The sequence below is a fragment of the Pseudorasbora parva genome, chromosome 17, assembly GCF_024679245.1.
Source record: "Pseudorasbora parva isolate DD20220531a chromosome 17, ASM2467924v1, whole genome shotgun sequence".
Lineage (NCBI taxonomy): Eukaryota > Metazoa > Chordata > Actinopteri > Cypriniformes > Gobionidae > Pseudorasbora > Pseudorasbora parva.
The window spans coordinates 11323671-11346076 of NC_090188.1; the positions used below are offsets into that span (position 1 = coordinate 11323671).

Below are 22406 nucleotides of genomic sequence, written 5' to 3' on the forward strand. Positions count from 1 at the left end.
CAAAGCAATTCATTGGTTTTGTTTAACTCTGAAACAATTTTCGAGTTGCGTTGTGGTAAAAATAGCTACGGGTAACGCCAGCTGATTGAGGAGTTCAACCATTCTACGTCATCAACCTAGAACGCAAACAAAATGGCGCCGCCCATGGTCCAAATATAAAATCGATTTTTTAAATAACGTAGATCTTTCATGGGTTTTCTACTACATAATTCAGTAAGAGACATCATTTATGTTATATTAAGCCATACAAGTCTCAACACCAGGGGATCCCTTTAAATAATAGAAGCAAATCACTCGATCTGCATCAGCTTTATTCCAAAGCAAAAAAAAAAAAAAAAATCTCAGTGTATTTTCTTCTGGATGTCAACTGCAGTTAAACAAACAATGGCGAAAACTCACAGTAAAAGCTCCCTTAAATCGGAGAGACTCGGTCAGACTGTCTTAGGCCCCGATCACACAGAACACCTTTTTCAGGTTTGAAAACGCGAGGCGCATATAAAGCAGTGCGCTGCGTTTTTAAAAAATATTTCTGGGCAACCCCCTGAATCAAGCTGTCCTGTCAGTCAAATCAAGGTAAAGGTCAACACAACGGAAGGCCCGCCTCTCTATTCATTCGATTGGACAACAGAAAATAAATGCGATGACGTCAGACGTTTTCCCGCTTTTTCCCAGCATAACATTGCCCAAAGCATCACACTGCGTCTGCCGGCTTGCCTTCTTCCTATAATGCATCCTGGTGCCATGTGTTCCCCAGGTAAGCCACGCACACGCACCCGGCCTTCCACGTGATGTAAAAGAAAACGTGATTCATCAGACCAGGCCACATTCTTCCATTGCTCCGTGGTCCAGTTCTAATGCTCACGTGCCACTGGTCACTCAAGCGCTGCACCTCAAGCGCTGAGACCCAGTCGTCTCGCCATCACAATTTGCATCTTGTCAAACTCGCTCCTGCTTCTAACACATCAACACTGAGCACAAAATGTTTACTTCCTGCTTAATATATGGTGCCATGATGATAATCAGTGTTTATCACTTCCCCTATCAGCGTTAATGATGCTATGATCGGTATGTATACCCTTTTTGGCTTCAACATCTCCTCTTCACTGATAAGCTGGTGTGTTTTGGATGGTCTGGTGCAATATGGCTGCCATTGCATCATCCACATGGTCCTGCACATTGGTGGTGGTTGAGGAAATTCCCCTCTTCCATATTCAGTATTTAGTGCTCCACTCGTATTTAATTAGGTTTGATTATCTGACCTGCTTCTCCCGAAATTTGTTCTAAAACATCACGACATGAGCTGTAGAAGCAATTCAAGTATATTACAATAAATCTATTCAGAAAAATACTTCTTCATTCAAAATTGACCAAATTAAGCCTAAGCCTACTTCTCTATGGCATCCTTTTGTCCACAGTTCCCCATTGTTGTAAACCATTGCATTTGTTCCCTTATAGTCAAAGTTCTCTACAAAAGCTACTCACGTTTTTATGACCGGTTAAGATCATTCAGAATGAGTTTCTTCACTATAAGTGCTTTTATTATATGTTTTTCCATAGGTGCTGGAGAATCATGCACTGAAGTAAGTTTTCTGAGTTTAAATCTGTTCTTCATTACTGTTTTCATTGACGTTATTATTTAATTTAACCTTAGGTTACAGAGAATCTGCACTACTCATGCATGGGAAGAAACCTCAGCTCCATACCAGCAAGTATTCCTTCATCGGTTCAAACTCTGGATTTCAGTTTTAATGTTTTGAAACACTTACAGAAGACTGTATTCCCAGTTTTGTCTTTTCTACGAGTCCTTGATCTGTCAAGGTAAGCAATGTTGTTACCATCTAAAACTCTTTTGTTGTATAATGCGTTGTTCCATAAAAAATATTAAATGTATGTATTTTCTTTCAGATGCCGCATTAGGCATATTGAAAAGGATACTTTTTTCAATGTTAATAAATTGACTACATTGATTCTCACTGGAAACCCTATTACATATTTTGGACCTGGATGCTTGAATACTTTATATGATCTACAAAGACTCGTTCTTGTGGATGTTGGTCTCACATCATTACAGCTTCAAGTGAATAACCTAACCAAGCTGCAGGAACTTAAAGTTGGAACAAATAACATTCAGTCCCTGTCTCTCCCTCCATTTATGAGCACCTTTAAAGACTTCTGTTTACTTGATCTACGTGCCAATAATATATCCATCATCACAACTGATCACACAGTTGTGTTGCGAGAGATTGGCAGAAACATGACTTTGATTCTCTCTAGGAATCCATTAATACACATTGAACCAGGAGCGTTCAGAAACGTTTATCTCAGACAGCTGGATATTCGATCTGCCTTTGTTTCATTTGCTGCTCAGAAAGTTGGTCTAAAATCACTATATGGTCTTAATGTCAAAAAATTGTTATTTGGAAAGTACAGGGGAGATTTCAAATTTCAGTTCTCAGATGCTGATGCTTTAGATGGCCTTTGCTCTATTTATTTCCAAGAAGTATATTATTATATTAGTGAAAGGCCTGATGAACCGTTTTCTATCTTTCGCTGTATGATTAATGCCACAATTGTGGTTGTGAAACATGGTATAATTTATGAAATGGAGTATGTATTTTTTCATGAAATCAAGGAGCTTTACTTGATTTCCAATCACTTGGGTACTTTGCCAGGTAAACAACTGTCACATATTCTTACTTTAGAGAAACTAGTTATCACCGACAACAATGAAATTATTCGTGAGGAATCCTTCATAGACATGCCTAAGCTTCAGTTTGTGGATCTGAGCGCCAACCAAATGACATTAAAACGATGCTGCACAACACTTTTATCTGGCACCCCTCAAATTAGGTATTTGAATTTGAGTCTAAATGCAGAAATTAATCTTGATGGTCCAGCATTTGATGGACTTGGTTCTCTTGAGATTCTAGATTTTCATCACACAAGGGTTGTAGGAATAGGACACATTTCACTTTTGTCTACCTTAAAGTATTTGATTTATCTAGATGTTTCTTATTCCAGTATAACTTTTTCTAGCATATATTGTTTTTATGGATTGAGCAATCTTAATGTTCTCAAGCTGGCTGGCAATATTTTTCAGGGTGATGTAGTGAGATATTTATTTAATAATCTCACAGTTCTAGAGCACCTTGACATGTCATACTGTCGTATGGTAGAGTTACACTCAAGCTCTTTTAAAAGTCTTCAAAGACTTAGACTTTTGAATCTGAGAGGAAACAATTTGATGACTATAGATTTTCTTACCCACCCATACCTGAAACAATTAACATCATTTTATGTTGATAAAAACAGCATTACTAACATCCCACTTCATGTTCTCCAAAAGTTGCCCACAAACCTTTCAGAGTTTGATTTGTCCTCCAACCCCATCGATTGCTCCTGCTCTCAGACAGATTTTATTTTGTGGATTATGCAGAATCAGAACATTTTGAAGCAATCAGAAAATATTTTCTGTAAAACCTTATCACCAAGCTCAGATTTTAGAGCAACAGACTTTGACATTGACAGCTGTGTGCACAAGAAAATACTCACAATTGTTTTATTAGTAGTTTTTGTTACATTAGTAGTTTTGTTATCAGCGTTGGGTTATAGGTTCCAGTTTTATCTTCAGTATTGCTGTATTCTACTGAGAGGCTACAGAACACCTACTCAACAAGAATGTTCCTATGACGCATTCGTGATTTTCTCCAGTTATGACGAAGTCTGGGTCGTGAATGAACTGATGGAGAATCTGGAGAACGGTTTTCCATCTATTCATCTTTGCCTTCACATGCGGGACTTTCAAGCAGGGAAGTCCATCACCTCCAACATTATCGATGAAGGAATATTGGGCAGTCGTAAAGTCATTGTGGTTGTGTCTCAACACTTCATTGATAGCGCCTGGTGTCGCTTTGAGTTTGAATTAGCCCAGTCGCGGTTTATGATGGAACGCAGTGCCAACATCATCATCATCATTCTGGAAGATGTGGAAGAGAGGAAGACTAAGAAAGTGTTTGGTCTTCATAAGTATCTGAAAAAGAACACATACCTGAAGTGGAGCAGGGACCCTTTGAGTAACATGAGATTCTGGATACGGCTCAGGAGAGCTATTATTGACACAAAACAATAACATTACCTACTTTTTATACAGCATACATGTTTTTAATAAATAAACTTTTGCACAAATTTAAAGAAGATTTATTGCATTTTATGTTGTCCAACCATTTTTCAAAGAGTAAAGTTATTGCTACTTTTAAAGGGGGGGTGAAATGCTGTTTCATGCATACTGAGCTTTATACACTGTTAAAGACTTGGATTCCCATCCTAAACATAGACAAAGTTTCAAAAACTAATGTTGGACGTTTGATAGAATATTTCTGTGTCAAAAATACTCCTTCCGGTTTCTCACAAATTTCAGAGAGTTTTTTTCGAGTATGGGTCTACTTGACGTTAATAGAGCGGAAGGTCCTTGTATGGGCCGTACGGGCTCTTCTCCCGTTAGGGTGCGCGCGCGCGTGACTAGAGCGAGAGAGGAAATGCACGCCCATAAACAATGCTTTCAGCTGCAGATCCAGTCGTCCGTGAACACTTATGGCGTTATAGTCCGCGCCGCGCTCCACTTTATTCCTATGGGGGACATCAAGCGACTTCAACACTTCAGCACAGCATTTCGGGAAGGCAGCGCTGCATTTGAACCGATTTGAACGCAGAAATGACGGGAAGCTTCACAACATCGCGGATCTCCACGGTCACTGCTGTCAGGACTTCACCAAATCATACCAAAGAAGTGTGTTTTTGACGGAGCGGTCCCAGCGATAAAGGTTCACGGTCGGTGAGTAAAACTGCTTCAAATGTCTGTGCTGTTGGCTATCGTCGCGTGAGTAAACATCAGTGAACGACACGATTGCGTGCTTCATCATTCAAATGCGCTAACGTTACTCAATTGTTTTTCTTTGTATAACGTTACACTAGTCTGACGTGCAAAACCGTTTTGGTTGCTACTGCTAAGGTTTAGTCGCATACAATAGTCCATAAACCGAATCATGTCCTCATAAACCTTCGAGTAAAGACACACAAATGTTGACAGGCCACTAAATACAGTACATACCACAGAGACAGACGTCCTGCTGTTGCTGTTTCTCCTGTTCAATTTATTTCAGCCTCCGAATGTGATTCTAGATCACGTATTAGCTGAATCCGATCGATAGCCATGAGTTTCTCCACGTTTGAGAACGTCACCGCTTTGTGCGCACTCGTCATTCTTTAGCTCCGCCCACACGATACGCCTCCAGGCGCTCGTCTTTTTCTGGAAAGTCTCGATACAGCCCATATTTCTTTTATAAATATAATAAAACTGAAGACTTTTCGGAGATATGAAGAATGCAATACTACTCTATAGGTACTCAAGATTGACATGAGACTGACTGAAACTGAGTGTTTCACCCCCCCTTTAAGTACTGCACGTAAAGCTTTCTATTCATCATGGGAATGCACGTTAAATATGAATAACTTCCCTTTTGAAACAAAAGGGAGAAGTAAGAGTTGCTTGCACGCATACAATACTTCGACAAAAGAGTATGAACAGATTTATGCTAAATGGTGAGCTTTACATTATTAATAGCCTAATATTACAGCTTCACAACCACTGATGTGTGTATTGTTGTAAAGTAATATTCCAAATCTTGAGATAGAAAATCTTTTAGTGTGCTGTTGAATGATTTTGGATCTCCTGACTTTTTTTTCTTTGTCACGTCAAGTTTTCCATAGATCTCGTTCATTAACATTTCTCACAATGATTATGTCCTATCGGGAACAGATGATTTTCATCTGCTCAATCTTAATTCTTGTGAATGCTGGAGAGGGACAGGAATGTACCACGGTAAGAACAATATATACAGTTTCTAAATAATTATTGTTAATATAGTTTATACTTGGAATTACACTAGGTTCTTAGATAATACTATTTGCTTAACTTCTGTTATAAAAAATAAAAAAACATTTTTACAATCAGTTAATGTAATTTAAATTTAAATTGCTTAAACATCCAAGTTGATTGTACTTAAAAATTTAAGTCAGCATCTTTTATTTATTTATTTATTTTACAGTGGTGTGCCCAATTATTGTAGTATTTTGAAGTAGTAGTATGATTCATAGAAGGCTATAGTATTATAAACATGCCGAACTTCTTATTTTGCATTATTTGACCCTCATGTTCTTTATTGTTCTTTATTGTTCTCCAATATTATATTATATTATATTAATTTCCAAATTAGCCTCTTATTCTATCTATCTATCTATCTATCTATCTATCTATCTATCTATCTATCTATCTATCTATCTATCTATCTATCTGTCTATCTGTCTGTCTGTCTGTCTGTCTGTCTGTCTGTCTGTCTGTCTGTCTGTCTGTCTATCTATCTATCTATCTATCTCTATGAATATAAAGGACTTTAAAAATTAGAAATACCAAAAATATGTTAAAGTAAAAATAAAAAATTGGCTTCCTCTGTCTTTGTTTCATTAATAGATAATAAAGAGTATGGAATACTCATGTTCTGGGAGAAATCTGACTCATATTCCCAGCAGTCTTCCCTTCACTGTGACGTATCTGGATTTCAGTTTCAATTTCTTGAACTCTTTACATAAGTGTGTATTTCCTGTATTGTTTAATTTGCAAGTTTTGGATCTCACAAGGTAAATTAATGCTACTGTTCATTAATCATCATAGTTTACTATTTAAACATGTTAACTATTTTATTTTTTATGCACTCATTTGAAATCTTTTGGCCTTTCAGATGCCACATCAAGCACATTGAAAATGATTCTTTCTACAATGTGAAGAATTTGACTACATTGATTCTCACTGGAAACCCTATTACATATTTTGGACCTGGATGCTTGAATACTTTATATGATCTACAAAGTCTAGTTCTTGTGGATGTTGGTCTCACATCATTACAGCTTCAAGTGAATAACCTAACCAAGCTGCAGGAACTTAAAGTTGGAACAAATAACATTCAGTCCCTGTCTCTCCCTCCATTTATGAGCACCTTTAAAGATATTAGATTACTAGATCTACATGCCAATAATATATCCATCATCACAACTGATCACACAGTTGTGTTGCGAGAGATTGGCAGAAACATGACTTTGATTCTCTCTAGGAATCCATTAATGCACATTGAACCAGGAGCGTTCAGAAACGTTTATCTCAGGGAGTTTCACATACAAGCTGCCTTCGTTTCAATTAATGCACAAAAGAGGTGTATAGAGGCTCTTACTGGTCTCAGTGTGGATAAGTTGTTTATTGGAAGTTACAGAATGCAATGGAAAATCAAGGTGTCAGATTCAAATTATCTTGATGGTCTTTGCTCAATTAATTTCAATGAAATACATTTTATTCAGAAAGAATGGTCTGATTCTGAAATACACATGTTCCATTGTATGATTAATGCGACCAAAATCACAGTGAAAGGTGGATATTTCAACAGCATGGAACATGTTCCATTCCACCATCTCAAGGAACTGTATTTAGGTCGCACTTCATTATCTATTGTACCATTTGTTTCACACATACCAAGCTTAGAAAAACTGGTGGTGAAGAATACTATGCATATGACCTTTAATGGTGTCCATGACCTCCCTCTTCTTCACTATGTAGATTTGAGTGGAAACTTTTTGATTTTGAAGGACTGCTGTAAACAATTTTTTCAAAGGACACCAAATATTCGACACTTGAATCTCAGTCGAAACTCTGATATAAGGATAGTCGATAAGGCATTTTCTGGACTTGAATTGCTTGAAGAGTTGGACTTCCACCATTCAAAACTAGTGATAGTTTTTTACCTTGGGTTTTTGCAAGGTCTAAAAAATCTAAAGTATTTGGATATTTCCTACACAAGTATTACTTTAACAAACTACATGACTTTTCAGGACCTGCAAAATTTGACTGTGCTTAAAATGGCGGGAAACACTTTTGGTGAAGATATATTCAAATATCTCTTACAAAATCTGACACATTTGGAGGTTCTTGACATCTCACACTGTGGCATCGAAGAAATATCCAGGACATCTTTTACTGGCACACAGAAACTAAGGCATTTATATTTAAGTAAAAACAAGTTGATGATTTTGGACTTTCTGGCCCAACCAGAGCTGAAACAGCTTACATCATTTTATGTTGATAAAAACAGCATTACTAACATCCCACTTCATGTTCTCCAAAAGTTGCCCACAAACCTTTCAGAGTTTGATTTGTCCTCCAACCCCATCGATTGCTCCTGCTCTCAGACAGATTTTATTTTGTGGATTATGCAGAATCAGAACATTTTGAAGCAATCAGAAAATATTTTCTGTCAATCTATTTTACTAAGCTCAGATTTTAGAGCAACAGACTTTGACATTGACACCTGTGTGCACAGGAAAATACTCACAATTGTTTTATCAGTAGTTTTTGTTACATTAGTAGTTTTGTTATCAGCGTTGGCTTATAGGTTCCAGTTTTATCTTCAGTATTGCTGTATTCTACTGATAGACTACAGAAAACCACAAGAATGTTCCTATGACGCATTCGTGATTTTCTCCAGCTATGACGAAGTCTGGGTCATCAATGAACTGATGGAGAATCTGGAGAACGGTGTTCCACCTATTCATCTTTGCCTTCACATGCGGGACTTTCAAGCAGGAAAGTCCATCACCTCCAACATTATCGATGAAGGAATATTGGGCAGTCGTAAAGTCATTGTGGTTGTGTCTCAACACTTCATTGATAGCGCCTGGTGTCGCTTTGAGTTTGAATTAGCCCAGTCGCGGTTTATGATGGAACGCAGTGCCAACATCATCATCATCATTCTGGAAGATGTGGAAGAGAGGAAGTCCAAAAAAGTGTTTGGTCTTCATAAGTATCTGAAAAAGAACACTTACCTGAAGTGGAGCAGGGACCCTTTGAGTAACATGAGATTCTGGATACGGCTCAGGAGAGCTATTAAAAAGCAATAATCTGAGCATGTACATGCAAATGTATTCAAATAAATGGACGCTTTTTTATTTCAACTAATCTAAAATAGACATCATATTTTATTTTGTAGTAAATCATTTTTCACAGGGTGCTATTGCCATTGTTTTTTTGTTTTGTTTTTGTGAATACTGCACACAGAGGACTTTCAGCTCAACTTTTGGCAGTGCACATGAAACAAAAGGGAGAAGTGAAAGTTGCATGCACAATACAGTGTAAACAGATCTTTATCAAACACTATTTTGCTTTGTGGTCAAATAGATTTAAGCCCCACATCTCATCAATGTGTTACTGGAAACACTGATATGTACATTTTTAAGTAAAATTCTATAGCAACAGTTCCTAGTGCAGATGACTATGTAGCTGTATTTACAACATTCTGACTATAGTTTGTTGTTTTTCTCTTCATTACATAATAATAGTTTCACATATATATTTCCTTCTGCCTGAGCATCGAAAGTTCACATACACATTTTAATGAAAGTTATTAAAAATTAGTTATTATAATTTTGGGGGCATTTCAAATGTCATATCCATTAAATTTATAATAATATTTTATTCTTAGGCACGTTTATAAAATCTACTTATAGGTGCACTATGTAGTATTTTTGCAGTAAAATATCCAAAAACCACTAGGCCAGTGTTATATATTTTGTTCAGTTGAGTTCTTACAATATCCCAGATGTTTCCAACTATTTGTAAATTATGAGAAAATAGCAATAACCAATGACCAGGACGTTTCAGCATAGCGTTTGAGGGAGTCGCCTGTCAATTGTGTCAAATCTGCGCTACCCTCGGTTTTATTGGGCAGAAGCGCTTTTCTCTTAGCAGTCTGACAGCAGCGTCGATCGAACGCACAGAGTAATGTCATAACATCATTTTAACCACACTTAAATGTATCTAACATGATAAACAGAGCTGCTTTACCTTATACTCATGACCAGAAAAAGCGGAAATAGTGCGGGCGCCCAGCGACTGTGTCCTGTCCCGTCACGTCATAATAAAAGTCCCGGTGTTCGCGAGGCGGGTGTTTGTATAACAATCGCTCCAGCGGCCGTGCTCAGCTCTACAACACTCGGTCCTGCTCTGCTTTACACTACAGTAACGTTAATAACCGCATCCATGAACATGATTTCTGCCCGAGTCCTATTTTCCACCGGCTGTGAGGTGAAGACCACATGTCCCAAGATGCTGCGCTCAAACTTGGCGTCATCAAACTACACCTTTGTTTTGAATAGACGCCCTCCAGTGGACGGAAAGTTGCATAGTGCAGATTTAAAGGTCCTAATTGAACTAAGGCTTAATCTAAGCCCTTTAAAATCGGGCCATGGAAATGTATGGAAATTTAGCTTTCATTATAGTACGGGGCTGTTGAATGCTTTTTCTTATTGGTTCATACATGTTCTAAGGTGTGCAACTAATTTCTAGTAAATGCAGTTAAAGTAGTTCCAGGCATTTCTTGACCGCATTACACTTCCAGATCACTTCTCTAGGGTATTTACATGATTTCAAACGTCCTTCCAGCCTACAATAGCAAAGGAACCAAAACCCACAAAGACACTGACCAAGCAAATAGATATAACAATATTATAAAAATGACAAGCTATTTTTCACCACAAAATTATGTTTAATTATCTATGGAATTCTCCCATATACAAACAGCTGCAAGTCATTGAGTGGTCCGTCATCAATTTTTCCTTACTTAGGAAACTTACACACCATTAACCTGACTATTGTGAACTTAACCATAAAAAAAAAAAAACTGAAACCGCAGACTCTTCACTCCTGGTTTACTGTCAACAAAAGGGCCTTTGTATGAAGATGTTTTACAATGTTTATGTTACAACATTCACATTTTTGCTTTTCTCTTTGTTCTGACATCAGTTGTCACACCTCTTCAGGAGATGTCACCCTCTAACCTGGTAAACTGGTTTATCACACATGGTTCACATTCCTCTATATAATGAATGTGTCAGTACAGTTTCATTGAAACTCTTTTTCACCCCACAAGCTTGTCTTTGGATTATGCAGAGAGAGTTTTATCATGTCTCGGAGGAGTACATCAAACCAAAGCCAATACAGCACTCTAGAAAAACCCAGAAGGTACGGAAGGTACAGCAGCTCCAGCAACCGGAACAGCTCCAGAGAAGTGCTTTGTGATTTCTGTCTGGCAAAGAAGAACAAGGCAGTGAAGTCATGTCTGACATGCTTAACCTCATTTTGTGAGACTCATCTCCAGGCTCATTATGAGTATCCAGCTCTGATGAAGCACAAACTGGTGGCCGCGACAGGGCAACTGCGTGAGAAGATCTGCGCTGAGCATGATAAACTTTTGGAGGTTTTCTGTCGTTCTGACCAAGCATGCGTTTGCGTTTTGTGCATCATGGAGGAACACAAAAAACATGATATTGTTTCAGCAGCAGCGGAAAGGACAGAAAAGCAGGTGAGCTTATCAACAGTTAATATTTATTGTTTCACTTAGTGAGAAGATAAATTATCTAAAGATCTAACTAGATAAAGATGGGTAAACTATCCCTTTAATAGTTCAGTGTCTCACAAATGTGCTTTTTTGTCAACAGAAACAGCTTGGAGCGAAACTGATGAATTCGCAGCAGAAGATTGAAGAAAGGGCGAAGAAATGGCAAGATCTCCGTCAGGCAGTGGCAGCGCTAAAAGTAAGAAAATTGGGAAGAATCCTCTGTTTATATCTATTATATTACTTAAAGCTTCAGTCCGTAACTTTTTTGCACTCTAGTGGTTAATAAACAGAACTGCATGCGTCTTGCGGAAGAACATTCCAGTCGGAGCTACTTCTCTCTGTTTATGTCTATGGCGGATCACGCAGGGACTGTGCTCCTCCGCAGCGGAAATAGTCCCAATATAAATACTTATTATAAGTGTACCATAATGATTCAGGGTAAGACAAAAACACGGTTTGGAAAATGGATTCATGTTGTACATTCTCATTATATAATTTTTGTACATCCTGAACACAAAAAAAGTTACGGACAGCAGCTTTAAATACTCATAAAATTCTGCTGTTACACTGACACCTTCTATCACACCAATGTCCAAGACCATATAAGTCTTTTCTGCTTTATATGATTCAATTGGAAAAAAATTACTTTTTTAAAATGGTCGTGTGTTGTCACTTGTTGTCACAATACCAAAATTATGACTTTGATATGATACCAGTCTAAAATACCTCGATACCAATACTAAATCGATACCACGGCCAAAAACAAACAAACAAATATTATTCCTTGTTTTATATCTTTTTAAAATAATAACTCACTTGGCCAGCATGTTCCTGTCCTGTTTTTGACCATTCCCTCCGCTTATTGTGATAGTACTTACATGCCGGTGTGAACATCATTATAGAGATGTTTGCAAAAATTACATTATCAATCATGTTAATGTACCGCCACGCAGCGGCGTAGGACCAAATTTTGGGCCCTGGGTACAAACCATCTTGCTGGGCCCCTGTACCAAATACCATAGTGATACCAATGGGTGGGGTATTGCATTTCTATCATAAAAACACTTAAAATGTAAACAAAATAAGCCACACTCTGATTAATGTATATGTATGTATAGAAAACGTCTCGGTTACGTATGTAACCCTCGTTCCCTGAAGGAGGGAACGGAGACGTACGTCAGAACTGAACCGACGAATGGGATCTCATTCGTCGGTTCAGTTCTGACGTACGTCGAACGTGACCGACTGAAAGGGAACTGACTTAAACTGACTAAGCCCCCCCGCCTCGGGGCCTGGGTACCCCCCTAGTCTGACGCCCCTGCGGCCACGTTTTATTTTCTCATGCATGCATTTATGTTGCTTTCTTTGACATGTGCTGCGCGTAGGCTTTATGTATTTGACTGTTCGGCTTTGTTTAGAGAATGGTGGAAGTAGAGCTCTGCACTCATGTCCTGACTCCTGCTGTCATGCATTAATGCAAATTGAGAAATACAGCTCTTATTAGCATGTAAAGAAGCGTAATAAAATCGATATCATATCATTTGCAATAGCAGGGTATCGCGATTCTTTTCTAGTAAATCATGGTTCCAAATGAATGCTTTAGGTCAGGGTTTTCCCAACATTAAGGAAACTGGGGCTTGTGAGTTGATGAAAAGCTAATAATATAATTATTATCATAAAAATGTAAAATTAAAATTAATTAGTGGTTTCAAAATAATAATACTTTTTAAAACAAACAAACAAACATGTTTTCTATTTGAATATGCTGAATCTTCTTTCAGAATGCTGACTTGGTGTTCAAGAAACATTTATTATTATATTGTCAAAATATGTCGTGCTACTTAATATTTTTGTGAAAACCGTGATACATGTTTTTAGGATTGTTCGAAGAACAGAAAGTTTGGAAGAACATCATTTATTTGAAACAGAAATATTTTGTAGCATTACAAATGTCTTTTTTGGATCAATTGAATGCATCCTTACTGAAGTAATAATTAGTAGAATAAGTGGATATGAGTTGTTTAATGGAATTTAAAGTGTATTTCAGATGTAAATTTGAATAGTGTACTGGTATACATGTTTTTATCTGCAGTGAGAGAAGTTAAAACATTAAAATGTAGTTGATGTTAATTTCTGCATATCCTAATATATATTTAATATCTTTTGTTGATAAATGAACATTAATTAAATAAATATACATTCATTATTGATGATAAATGATGTAAGTTTTATAAATTCAATCAATAATGAATACTTTAAAAAATTGTTACTTCATGATATTTCATACATTGTCAATAAATCTCATTCCAGCATTCATCTCAGAGTGTGTTGGATGAAAACGAGCGTATTTTCGCTGAACTGCTGCGGGCACTAGAAAGGAAGCATGGAGAAGTGAAGGAGATGATCCGAGCCCAGGAAACCCTTCTCTTGACACGCGCAGAGGGACACCTGGCCAGGCTGGAGGAGGAGATCACATTACTAAGAAAAAAACATAATGACCTGGAGCAGCTGTCTCAATCCGATGATCATATCCACTTCTTACAGGTATTGTTAAAAAAGGTGCTGTGGACCATAAGCACATTTACCATTTTTTTTGCTAAACAGTTCCCTAGTATGATAAAATAACATGTCTGCTTATTTCCGCCATATAGAGCTGGCAGTCTCTTTCTGCTCCTTCTGGATATGAAGACTTGTCTAAGGTGACATTAGCACCTCTGCACACTTTTGACAATGCAAAGAAAGCCATCTTTGACCTGAAAGTGCAATTAGAAGACATAAGCAAGGAAGAACTGACCAAAATCTACTCAGCAGGTGCTCAAAGTCCCTTAAATTACAAATATATGGACATTTGGTGTGCGTGTGCGTGAGAGATTTTATGTTTTTGGAAGAAGTCTCCCATGCTCAAATACAGTAAAAACAGCAATATTGTGAAATATTATTACAATAAAATGTTTCCTTATTTGAATATATATATATATATATATATATATATATATACATACATACATACATACATTTAATTTATTTCTGTTCTCAAAGCTACATTTTTTAGTATCATTACTCAAGTCTTCAGTCACATGATTTATCAGAAATCATTTTAATGCTGCTTTGGTGTTCAATATTGATGTGCTGCTTAATATTTTTGTTTCCTTTTAAAAAAAAATATATATTTTTTTTTATTTGATCAATTTAATGCATCACTTCCCGTTGCATCACTTCCCGTTCCCCATCACTTCAAAATTTATTTGATCAATTTAATGCATTGCAAATCTTACTGACTCCAAACTCTTGACCGGCAGTGTGTGTGTGTTTGTGTGAGTGTGTGTGTGTGTGTGTGTGTGTGTGTGTGTGTGTGTGTGTGTGTGTGTGTGTGTGTGTGTGTGTGTGTGTGTGTGTGTGTGTGTGTGTGTGTGTGTGTGTGTGTGTGTGTGTGTGTGTGTACGTGTGTGTGTGTACGTGTGTGCGTGTGTGTGTGTGTGTGTGTATACGTATTACACTTATATATTTTTTATCTGCAGTGAAGGAGGTTAAAATTCTCCAGACTGTGGACCCAGGAAAAAGGGAAGAATTCTTAGAATGTAAGTTTATAATCAATATAATCAACAGCGAGACAATGGTTTTATATAAACACATTTGTTTATTCTGGTTAATTTAACAACACCCCTTCTCGATGTAGACTTCTGTCAGCTCTCAACAGATCCTTCAACAGCCCACCCCAACCTGCACCTGTCAGACAAAAACCGAGTGGTGCGGATGAGCAACGAGCCAAAGTCGTACCCGGAGCATCCCGATCGCTTCGAATACTGGCAGCAGGTGCTGTGTAAGGAGGGTCTGGCCGGTGGTCGCTACTACTGGGAAGTGGACTGGAGTGGCACTGAAATAGACATCGCTGTGACTTACAGGGGGATTCAGAGGAAAGGAAATGACAAAGCCGGCAGCTTTGGGGGGAATGACAAGTCTTGGAGTTTGTACTGCTCCGAATCCAAATACTCCTTTGTACACAACAACAAAAGCACCACTATTTCTGTCCCCAGTTCCTCCACGATAGGAGTGTATGTAGACTACGAGGCTGGAACAATGGCATTTTATAGTGTGTCTGACAAAATGAAGCTTCTGCATAAGGTTCAAGCTAAATTTACTGAACCACTCTACCCTGGACTTGGAATCTGGGGATACGGAACTACAGTGCGACTGTAAATATAGCGATAGGCTACATTTGTTTGCTGAATGTTGATCAGAATGTGGTTGTCACATATTTATCTTGTTATTTTTTAGTCAGTTCAACGGGAAGTGAGTCTCTTTGCTTCCCTCTTTGGGCTTCAGCCTCATAATAAAATAGGAATCACTGACACTCCTTCTGACATGTATCCGTGGCTATATAACACATCAGTTATTACTATCAGCGTTGGGCCGACCTAGAAAATAGCAAAAGTCTTATATATTTTCATGTGTAATACACAAATTAGCTTATTGATGTATTTACTATGTCTTGGTACCAAAGACCAGGGGTGTCCAGTCCTGCTCCAAGAGAGCCACTGTCCTACTGAGTTTAGCTCCAACCCAAATTAAACACACCTAAACCTGTTAATCAAGATCTTGTATAGAACCTTCCAGGCAGGTGAGTTGAGGCAATTTGAGCTAAACTCTACAGGACAGTTGCCCTCCAGGGCCGGGTTTGGACACCCCTGCTCTAGGCCACTCAGACTCCCATCTAAAACACAGAGGCTGGGAATATTTTGTGTGCATAGTAGATATAAAGATTATCTAAATAAAAGGACACCACTCTTAAAAATAAGTTTTTGCGGCTCTTAAATGGTTCTTTGGCAGGGTGTATGGTTCCATGAAGAACCTAATATCCAAAGAAACTTTCCATTGCACAAAAGGTTCTTTGTAGCACATGAAGGTTCTTTAGTCTATAAAATGGTTCTTTATAGAACCTTTCACAAACTGTTTCTTCAGTGAACCAAAATCTTAGTTCTAACCCTTTTTTGGTTCTTCCTGGCAACTTTATTTTTAAGGCTGTATGCTGTGTTACTGGTTTATGATTCCAATTAAAAAAATACACTATATTTGTATGTTTAACACAGGAGAAAACTATACTGTCTTTTATTATATATCTGAAATAACTGTAATCAAATTAAATGTTTGCATTGGCCTTCTGTTTTTAGTCAAAAGTCCATATGTGGGAAACATATAGTATATTTCTCCACTAGATGGAGCCATTCCAAACTTGTTGAAAGTTATGATTTGTTACAATCATTTTCTCAGTAATAAGCAACTCATGTGTTTTGTGTTGTTTATCTTGAATTTACGAATTTTCAAATCTATTACAATGACTGATATGACATCATTGTGAGGTTTAAGAAATATTTATATGCTCTGAATGAGACAAACTTTTCACAATCAATATCTACATTCACAAGTCTGTTTTTATGACTCATACATCACTCATTCTTCTGACCACATGTTCTTATCCATTAATATTATTTTCATCATACGCAGAATATGACCAGCCGGTTATGTCAGAATATCAAAAGAACAAAGAAGATGCTGGTGAAGAGACATGCACATTGATTTGCTAGTGGACTCTTCAGTAATTGCACAACTGTGAAAGTGTGTTTTCTTCAGATTGGCTGTATGGAAAATAGGAGAAAAAAGGAACTGTAATTATTTACTTGTGAAATACAGCCTTTTTTTTTGTTATTGCTGAGTTCTGTTTTCATCAAACCAGGCAATTCTGTTAAATGTACAGCTCTGAATAAAGTGCAAAATGTGCATTGTAAATATATTTTTGCTCTCTGATAATAAACATTCAATATGTAGGCTACGTTTGGTAACAGCTATTCTGAAAATCTGACCAACCCAGTCAACAGGATAATAGTGCCAGCTGTGATGCTTGTCTGATAAAAACAATGAGCTTTTTAAACAATGAGCAATGCATTGAACATTACAACAACTAGCACATCTTATCAAAAGGGAACTGACATCAGAATGTACTAAAACTCTGATATAATTGTTTTATATCATGGGAAGTACATTTTGTCTAGCAGAACATATTTTGTTACGTAATATAACTTATCATTATGTTCATTCAGCATTGTTCATCGTTTAACTAATGTTTATAATGTAAAGTTGCTTAACTCTGATGCACTCATCACACATTAGCTTTTCAGGACAACAGATAGTCAGGCCCAAATTTAGTTTTTTAACAGAAACATTGCTGGAACTAAATAAGTATGACAGAAAAGAAGCAGATATTCTGACTTCTGACAGTTTCTGATGACAAGCAATTTATCATAAAAAATATTAGCCTACCCATATTTAATATTTTTCATTGGTTGTAGGCTACTATCTTATTTAAGTCACCAAACAGCTACTGGGGGAAAAATAATAGCCTATTATTTAGTATGTTTAGGCTATTACAAATATTATTGTGTTTTAACATTAATTTGGGTTAAGATTTAAAAATATAAAAAACAGTCGGCGACTGTATTAGCTTATCACAGATGATAAGAACGGCCAAATCAATTAGATAATTTTCAGCAAGTAGCCTACGTCATGACATTTCGTCAAATAATTTTTTCAAGCTTACATAATGTACAATAGCCTTTCCATCAAACAAATACACGTAGTTAATCGAAAACTAAAATTCACGTATAGCCTATGCTACTGGGGTCACAGGTCAAAAACGACATGTTAATTAAAATATATATATATTATTTCAATGAATGTAATAATAATAATAATTTCACCATTATTGTACAACTTTTTATTATTTTGGGAACATTTCATATAGGCTAGAAGAAATGGATCCAAACCACATTTTCTTCACGAGACAATGCACTATTAATTGCACCAGTTTGGAGAATATTGTAAATAAAAAAGCAAGAAAGACTTATTTTTAAGGAATATACTTTTTGATTTAATTTATCTTACTCTGGTATTTTTGCTCGTTGTTCTTTTATTTTTTATGTGTATTAATATTGTTATTTTTTCTGGCAAAAAGTTGATTAAAAATGTTATTAAATTCGACTTTTTGTGGGGGAGAAAAACGTTATTTAGATAAAATCTTCTGATAATGTTTTCACGTGATTCGAATTTTTACGTAGGCCTACTCACATGTAGCTACAAACTCATGTTGAATAGCTAATGTGATTTTACTTTATTGTTTTAGTGTAGGCCTACTGCATATCTAAGGAGTAACTCAACTGATAGTTAAGTTAACTGTGGCGCGTTTTGTTGTTTTGACTCGAAATTACAAACATTTTGTTCAGTGCATGGAGTTTCAGTGCATCAGGATGCAGCAGTGCGTGTGTGTTGTTTTGGGGGGGAGGAGCTACGCGAACAGCTGGACGCTAGCGTTCAGTCCCACACCGAGGTACACGAGACAGCGCTTATAGTCCGAAAGGAGCGAAGCACCAGAATCCTTTCTGGTAGAGAACAGAGAAGCACAGAGAGCAAAGGAAGATCATTTGGACGCTTGAGGAGTAATGATAAACTAGTAGCGGTTACTGGTGATTGTGTAATTCGTTTGTGAACTGTCTGCGCTCTGTCTGAGGGTTTAACAAAAGGTGGGAGACACGTCTGCTGTTCCCCTATCACAGGGGGAAGGTGAGATACAGTGTCCACTCTCTACACTACACACACGCTATTTACACTTACGTTAAACTGCAACTTCAATCGGCCATTTTGCTTGTTTCCAAAATTTATATTGTTCTATATGCTTGTAACGCGTCTCTTACCGTTTTTCAGTCAAGTTTACTTGTACACACCTATTAGGCATGGAGCAGTTATTTGCAGGCAGCAAAATGTTCTATGGTTTCTACAGGTCCAGAAAAGAGCACAGAATCACAATTACACACTGAGAGTTAAAAATGCTTAAACAAAACGTTTAGAATAATGCAAAATCCACAGCTTTGCAAACAGGTATGCATTGTGCAATATAAAACTGCCAGGTAACAGTATATTTATCACAGTAGTTGTCATTGTTAAGATTATTTCTTTTTCCTCACAGATATGATATTTTGAGATGAGCCAGTTTGGGTCATACAAGTTATAAATGCACATTGATGAGCAGAGGGAGACAGGCTGGCGAAGGCGAAAGAATGTGGATGATTTGCGGGGAGCAGTAGAGGATCGTGTTGCTGGAGATGTCTCTGTGGATGATCTTACCTGTCAGCCTCCCAGCTCCTGACCATCACTGGAATATGGGTCGTGTAAGTCCATTTTATTTTGTGTCAAATTCAACGATCATGGATATAAACAAAAGAACATAGGTATGGGTAAAACCTGTGCAGATGTCATGGATGCTCTGATTTAAGATTACATAATTTTCAGGCTAGTTTGATTTTTAACTGGATGCACACCACAATGTTCTTAGAGGTATATAGATATGGTCTAGAAGAATAATTGTTGTATAGTTGTAATTGTATATGCCACAGATTGTTTTAATTGTGTGATGTAGCCAGTACACGTAGTCACAGTTTTAGGTTTGGTCTGTATTGAAATGGTAGCCTTCTCTCCCTTCCAACACTCAGCTAACAGAGAATTTTCTTAACTTTGGCATGGTTAAATTTATGAACAAATGATCTCCCAGTAACATTAATAGATCATGCGTTCAATCTAGTGTTTAATAATGTTCTCAAATCGTTGGCACAAAAACATACATCGTTCATATACCTTTGTTGCTAAATGTTTTAGTTGGACATTCATTACTTCTATTTGAAGGTTTAGAAGAACCAATTAAAAAGTAATATTCCCATAATGTTTGCAACATGAGAAAATGGATGTTCTCTTAATGCTCACATAAACAAGAAAACACTTTTTTGAAGCATTCAATAGCTGAACCTTCAGGGAAACGCTGAGAAAGGGCGTTTTCAACTTGAGAATGTTATGAAAAAGTTTTTAGAAACATGAAACATGCATTTTTCTTATTGAGTGTGACATATGGAAAGGTTTATTATTTGTGCAAGAAAGATCTGAAATGCAGCGATATTCAGGAGCATTCTCTCATTTTCCTTAACCTGCTCTTTGGGAAGTGGGCTATACATAAAAAGGCAAGCTTGCCTACAACTGACTTCGCATGAACTTGCCTGAAAAATGTGGAAGACTTTGAGGTCATTATTAGTAATGTTTTTCATGGTGCAGAAATGGAGAGTCATGATGTTCTGGAAGAGCTGTGCATGAACCGCCATGTGATTGATAAGAATTGTAGGGAAATCAGATTTTTGACTGGAAGTTGTTGGAAGATTTGCAAGGTTGTGAAATACCTTTTATACAGTTTTATTTGCTTAAAGGTGCAGAGCTGTGCAGGCGTATCATTGCTTGTCCCTACTTCCTTCCTGTGGAATGCCTGCAGGCGCCCTGCTTCAACAGGGAGTTCAAGATTCCCTTCCTCTCCTGTAGAGCCTTGAGTCTGAAGCGACAGAGGTGGTTACATAAGCCTCTGCGAGGAGAAGAGCGAGTAAAACAGAGGAGGGCAACTTAGAGCAGCATCAGCGCCTTCTCATTTATAGAGAGAGAGAGAGAGAGAGGAGAGAGAGAGAGAGGAGAGAGAGAGAGAGAGAGAGAGAGAATGTTTGGTTTATTCTTTCCATGACTCCTGTAGTTCTGGGAGAAGTTCCTAATACAACATGGAATAAACGTGTCCCGTCCCAGAGACTTTTTCTTCCATTATCTATGCAAGAAATGGCATGTTTTCATAGCTGAATATGGACCCTCTAATTATGACCTGTAAAATAACGTTACTAAAAATGACAGCACTAACAGTTCAAAGCACAGCTGAAACTGATTGGCATATTTTTCTCACATTGAATTGTTCACAATGCAAGTTTTTTGTTTAGTTGAACACTTTGGTGGAGGCCGTTTTGAGTAGTATGTATGTAGTTACACCCCAGTGGAATGGTTGTTTAAATTATTCAGGCTACATTGTAAAAAAACAAAACAAAATAAACATTCCATTTAGGCAAGAGTAAGTTTACAAGCCAGTGTTTCCATTTGAATGTTATTTCTATACTTTGAGGACTGTTGTTTATGGTAACGTCGCAGAGGCTTAAATAAGTCCCACGATGATGTGCTGTTCCCTGCGACGTTGAACGTACTGTTTATGGCAAACAACATTGAGAATATTTAATTCATAACAAAGGCTTTATATTTTAAAGCTTGTGCCCTTTAACAGCTGAAACTGTCAGCGGCTACATCTGTGTCCTCACTGGTACAATACAAGCTTTGTACCTCTCTGGTTGGAGATGTAGCGTAATTATCCATTCAGATCAGGTCTGGTCTCTGTTTTGATTGGACCTAAAGCTCCTGGGGATTCATTTCTGGCACCTGCTGTGGTTGCATAGCAAAAGGTGTCTTTGTGATTGACTGTGAGTACATGATGTGGAATGGAGGCGGTATGGACACTGGTGGAGTCTCACAGCTGTTTAGGAGGTTGTTCATAAAGCAAATTGATTCAAGAAGGTTAATTAAAACAGGTTTCTAACATGATGAAGCATCCACCCTCTCCTCTTCATTAAACAGCCTTTATTCAGAGTGCTGTACCTTATTAAGACAACTAAAATTAAAGTATTATATATGTAAAATGCCATTAAAAAGTATGGGGTCTGTAATTTAAAAAAAAAATGTTTTTGAAAGGCTGCATTTATTTGATTGAATTTACAGTGAAAACACTAACAGAAACGTTGGGAATTGGGTCTATTTTAATATTTTTTTATGTAATTTTGATGGCAGAGCTGAAATGTGTATGTATGTATGTATGTATATATATATATATATATATATATAAAGAGAGAGAGAGAGAGAGAGAGAGAGAGAGAGAGAGAGAGAGAGAGAGAGAGAGAGAGAGAGAGAGAGAGAGAGAGAGAGAGAGAGAGAGAGAGAGAGAGAGAGAGAGAGATACTTACACATGTG

General features: G+C 37.3%; 4 protein-coding genes across 4 annotated transcripts in view; all 4 read left to right on the plus strand.

Annotated features, from left to right (window-relative positions):
- On the plus strand, window positions 1–4145 carry LOC137044857 (toll-like receptor 4). The gene is made up of 3 exons (XM_067421208.1): window positions 1–1580; window positions 1652–1818; window positions 1906–4145. The coding sequence occupies exons 1-3, from the start codon at window positions 1395–1397 to the stop codon at window positions 4127–4129; spliced, it is 2577 nt and encodes an 858-aa protein (XP_067277309.1). The 5' UTR covers window positions 1–1394; the 3' UTR covers window positions 4130–4145.
- A 1429-nt stretch (window positions 4146–5574) lies between these two features.
- Window positions 5575–9151, plus strand: LOC137044936 (toll-like receptor 4). Its single transcript, XM_067421331.1, has 4 exons — window positions 5575–5598; window positions 5757–5878; window positions 6527–6693; window positions 6795–9151. The coding sequence occupies exons 1-4, from the start codon at window positions 5577–5579 to the stop codon at window positions 8995–8997; spliced, it is 2514 nt and encodes an 837-aa protein (XP_067277432.1). The 5' UTR covers window positions 5575–5576; the 3' UTR covers window positions 8998–9151.
- A 578-nt stretch (window positions 9152–9729) lies between these two features.
- ftr14l (finTRIM family, member 14-like) lies at window positions 9730–17405 on the plus strand. Its single transcript, XM_067421484.1, has 7 exons — window positions 9730–10935; window positions 11025–11456; window positions 11593–11688; window positions 13803–14036; window positions 14144–14303; window positions 15011–15070; window positions 15169–17405. Exons 1-7 carry the CDS (start codon window positions 10918–10920, stop codon window positions 15687–15689), a joined length of 1521 nt encoding a protein of 506 aa, XP_067277585.1. The 5' UTR covers window positions 9730–10917; the 3' UTR covers window positions 15690–17405.
- A 2237-nt stretch (window positions 17406–19642) lies between these two features.
- zgc:154058 (Transmembrane protein 150A-like) overlaps window positions 19643–22406 on the plus strand; it is a 43497-nt gene continuing 40733 nt past the window's right edge. Inside the window, 2 exon segments of the mRNA XM_067421113.1 lie at window positions 19643–19681; window positions 19683–19708. Coding sequence (XP_067277214.1) covers window positions 19643–19681; window positions 19683–19708 — 65 coding nt within the window.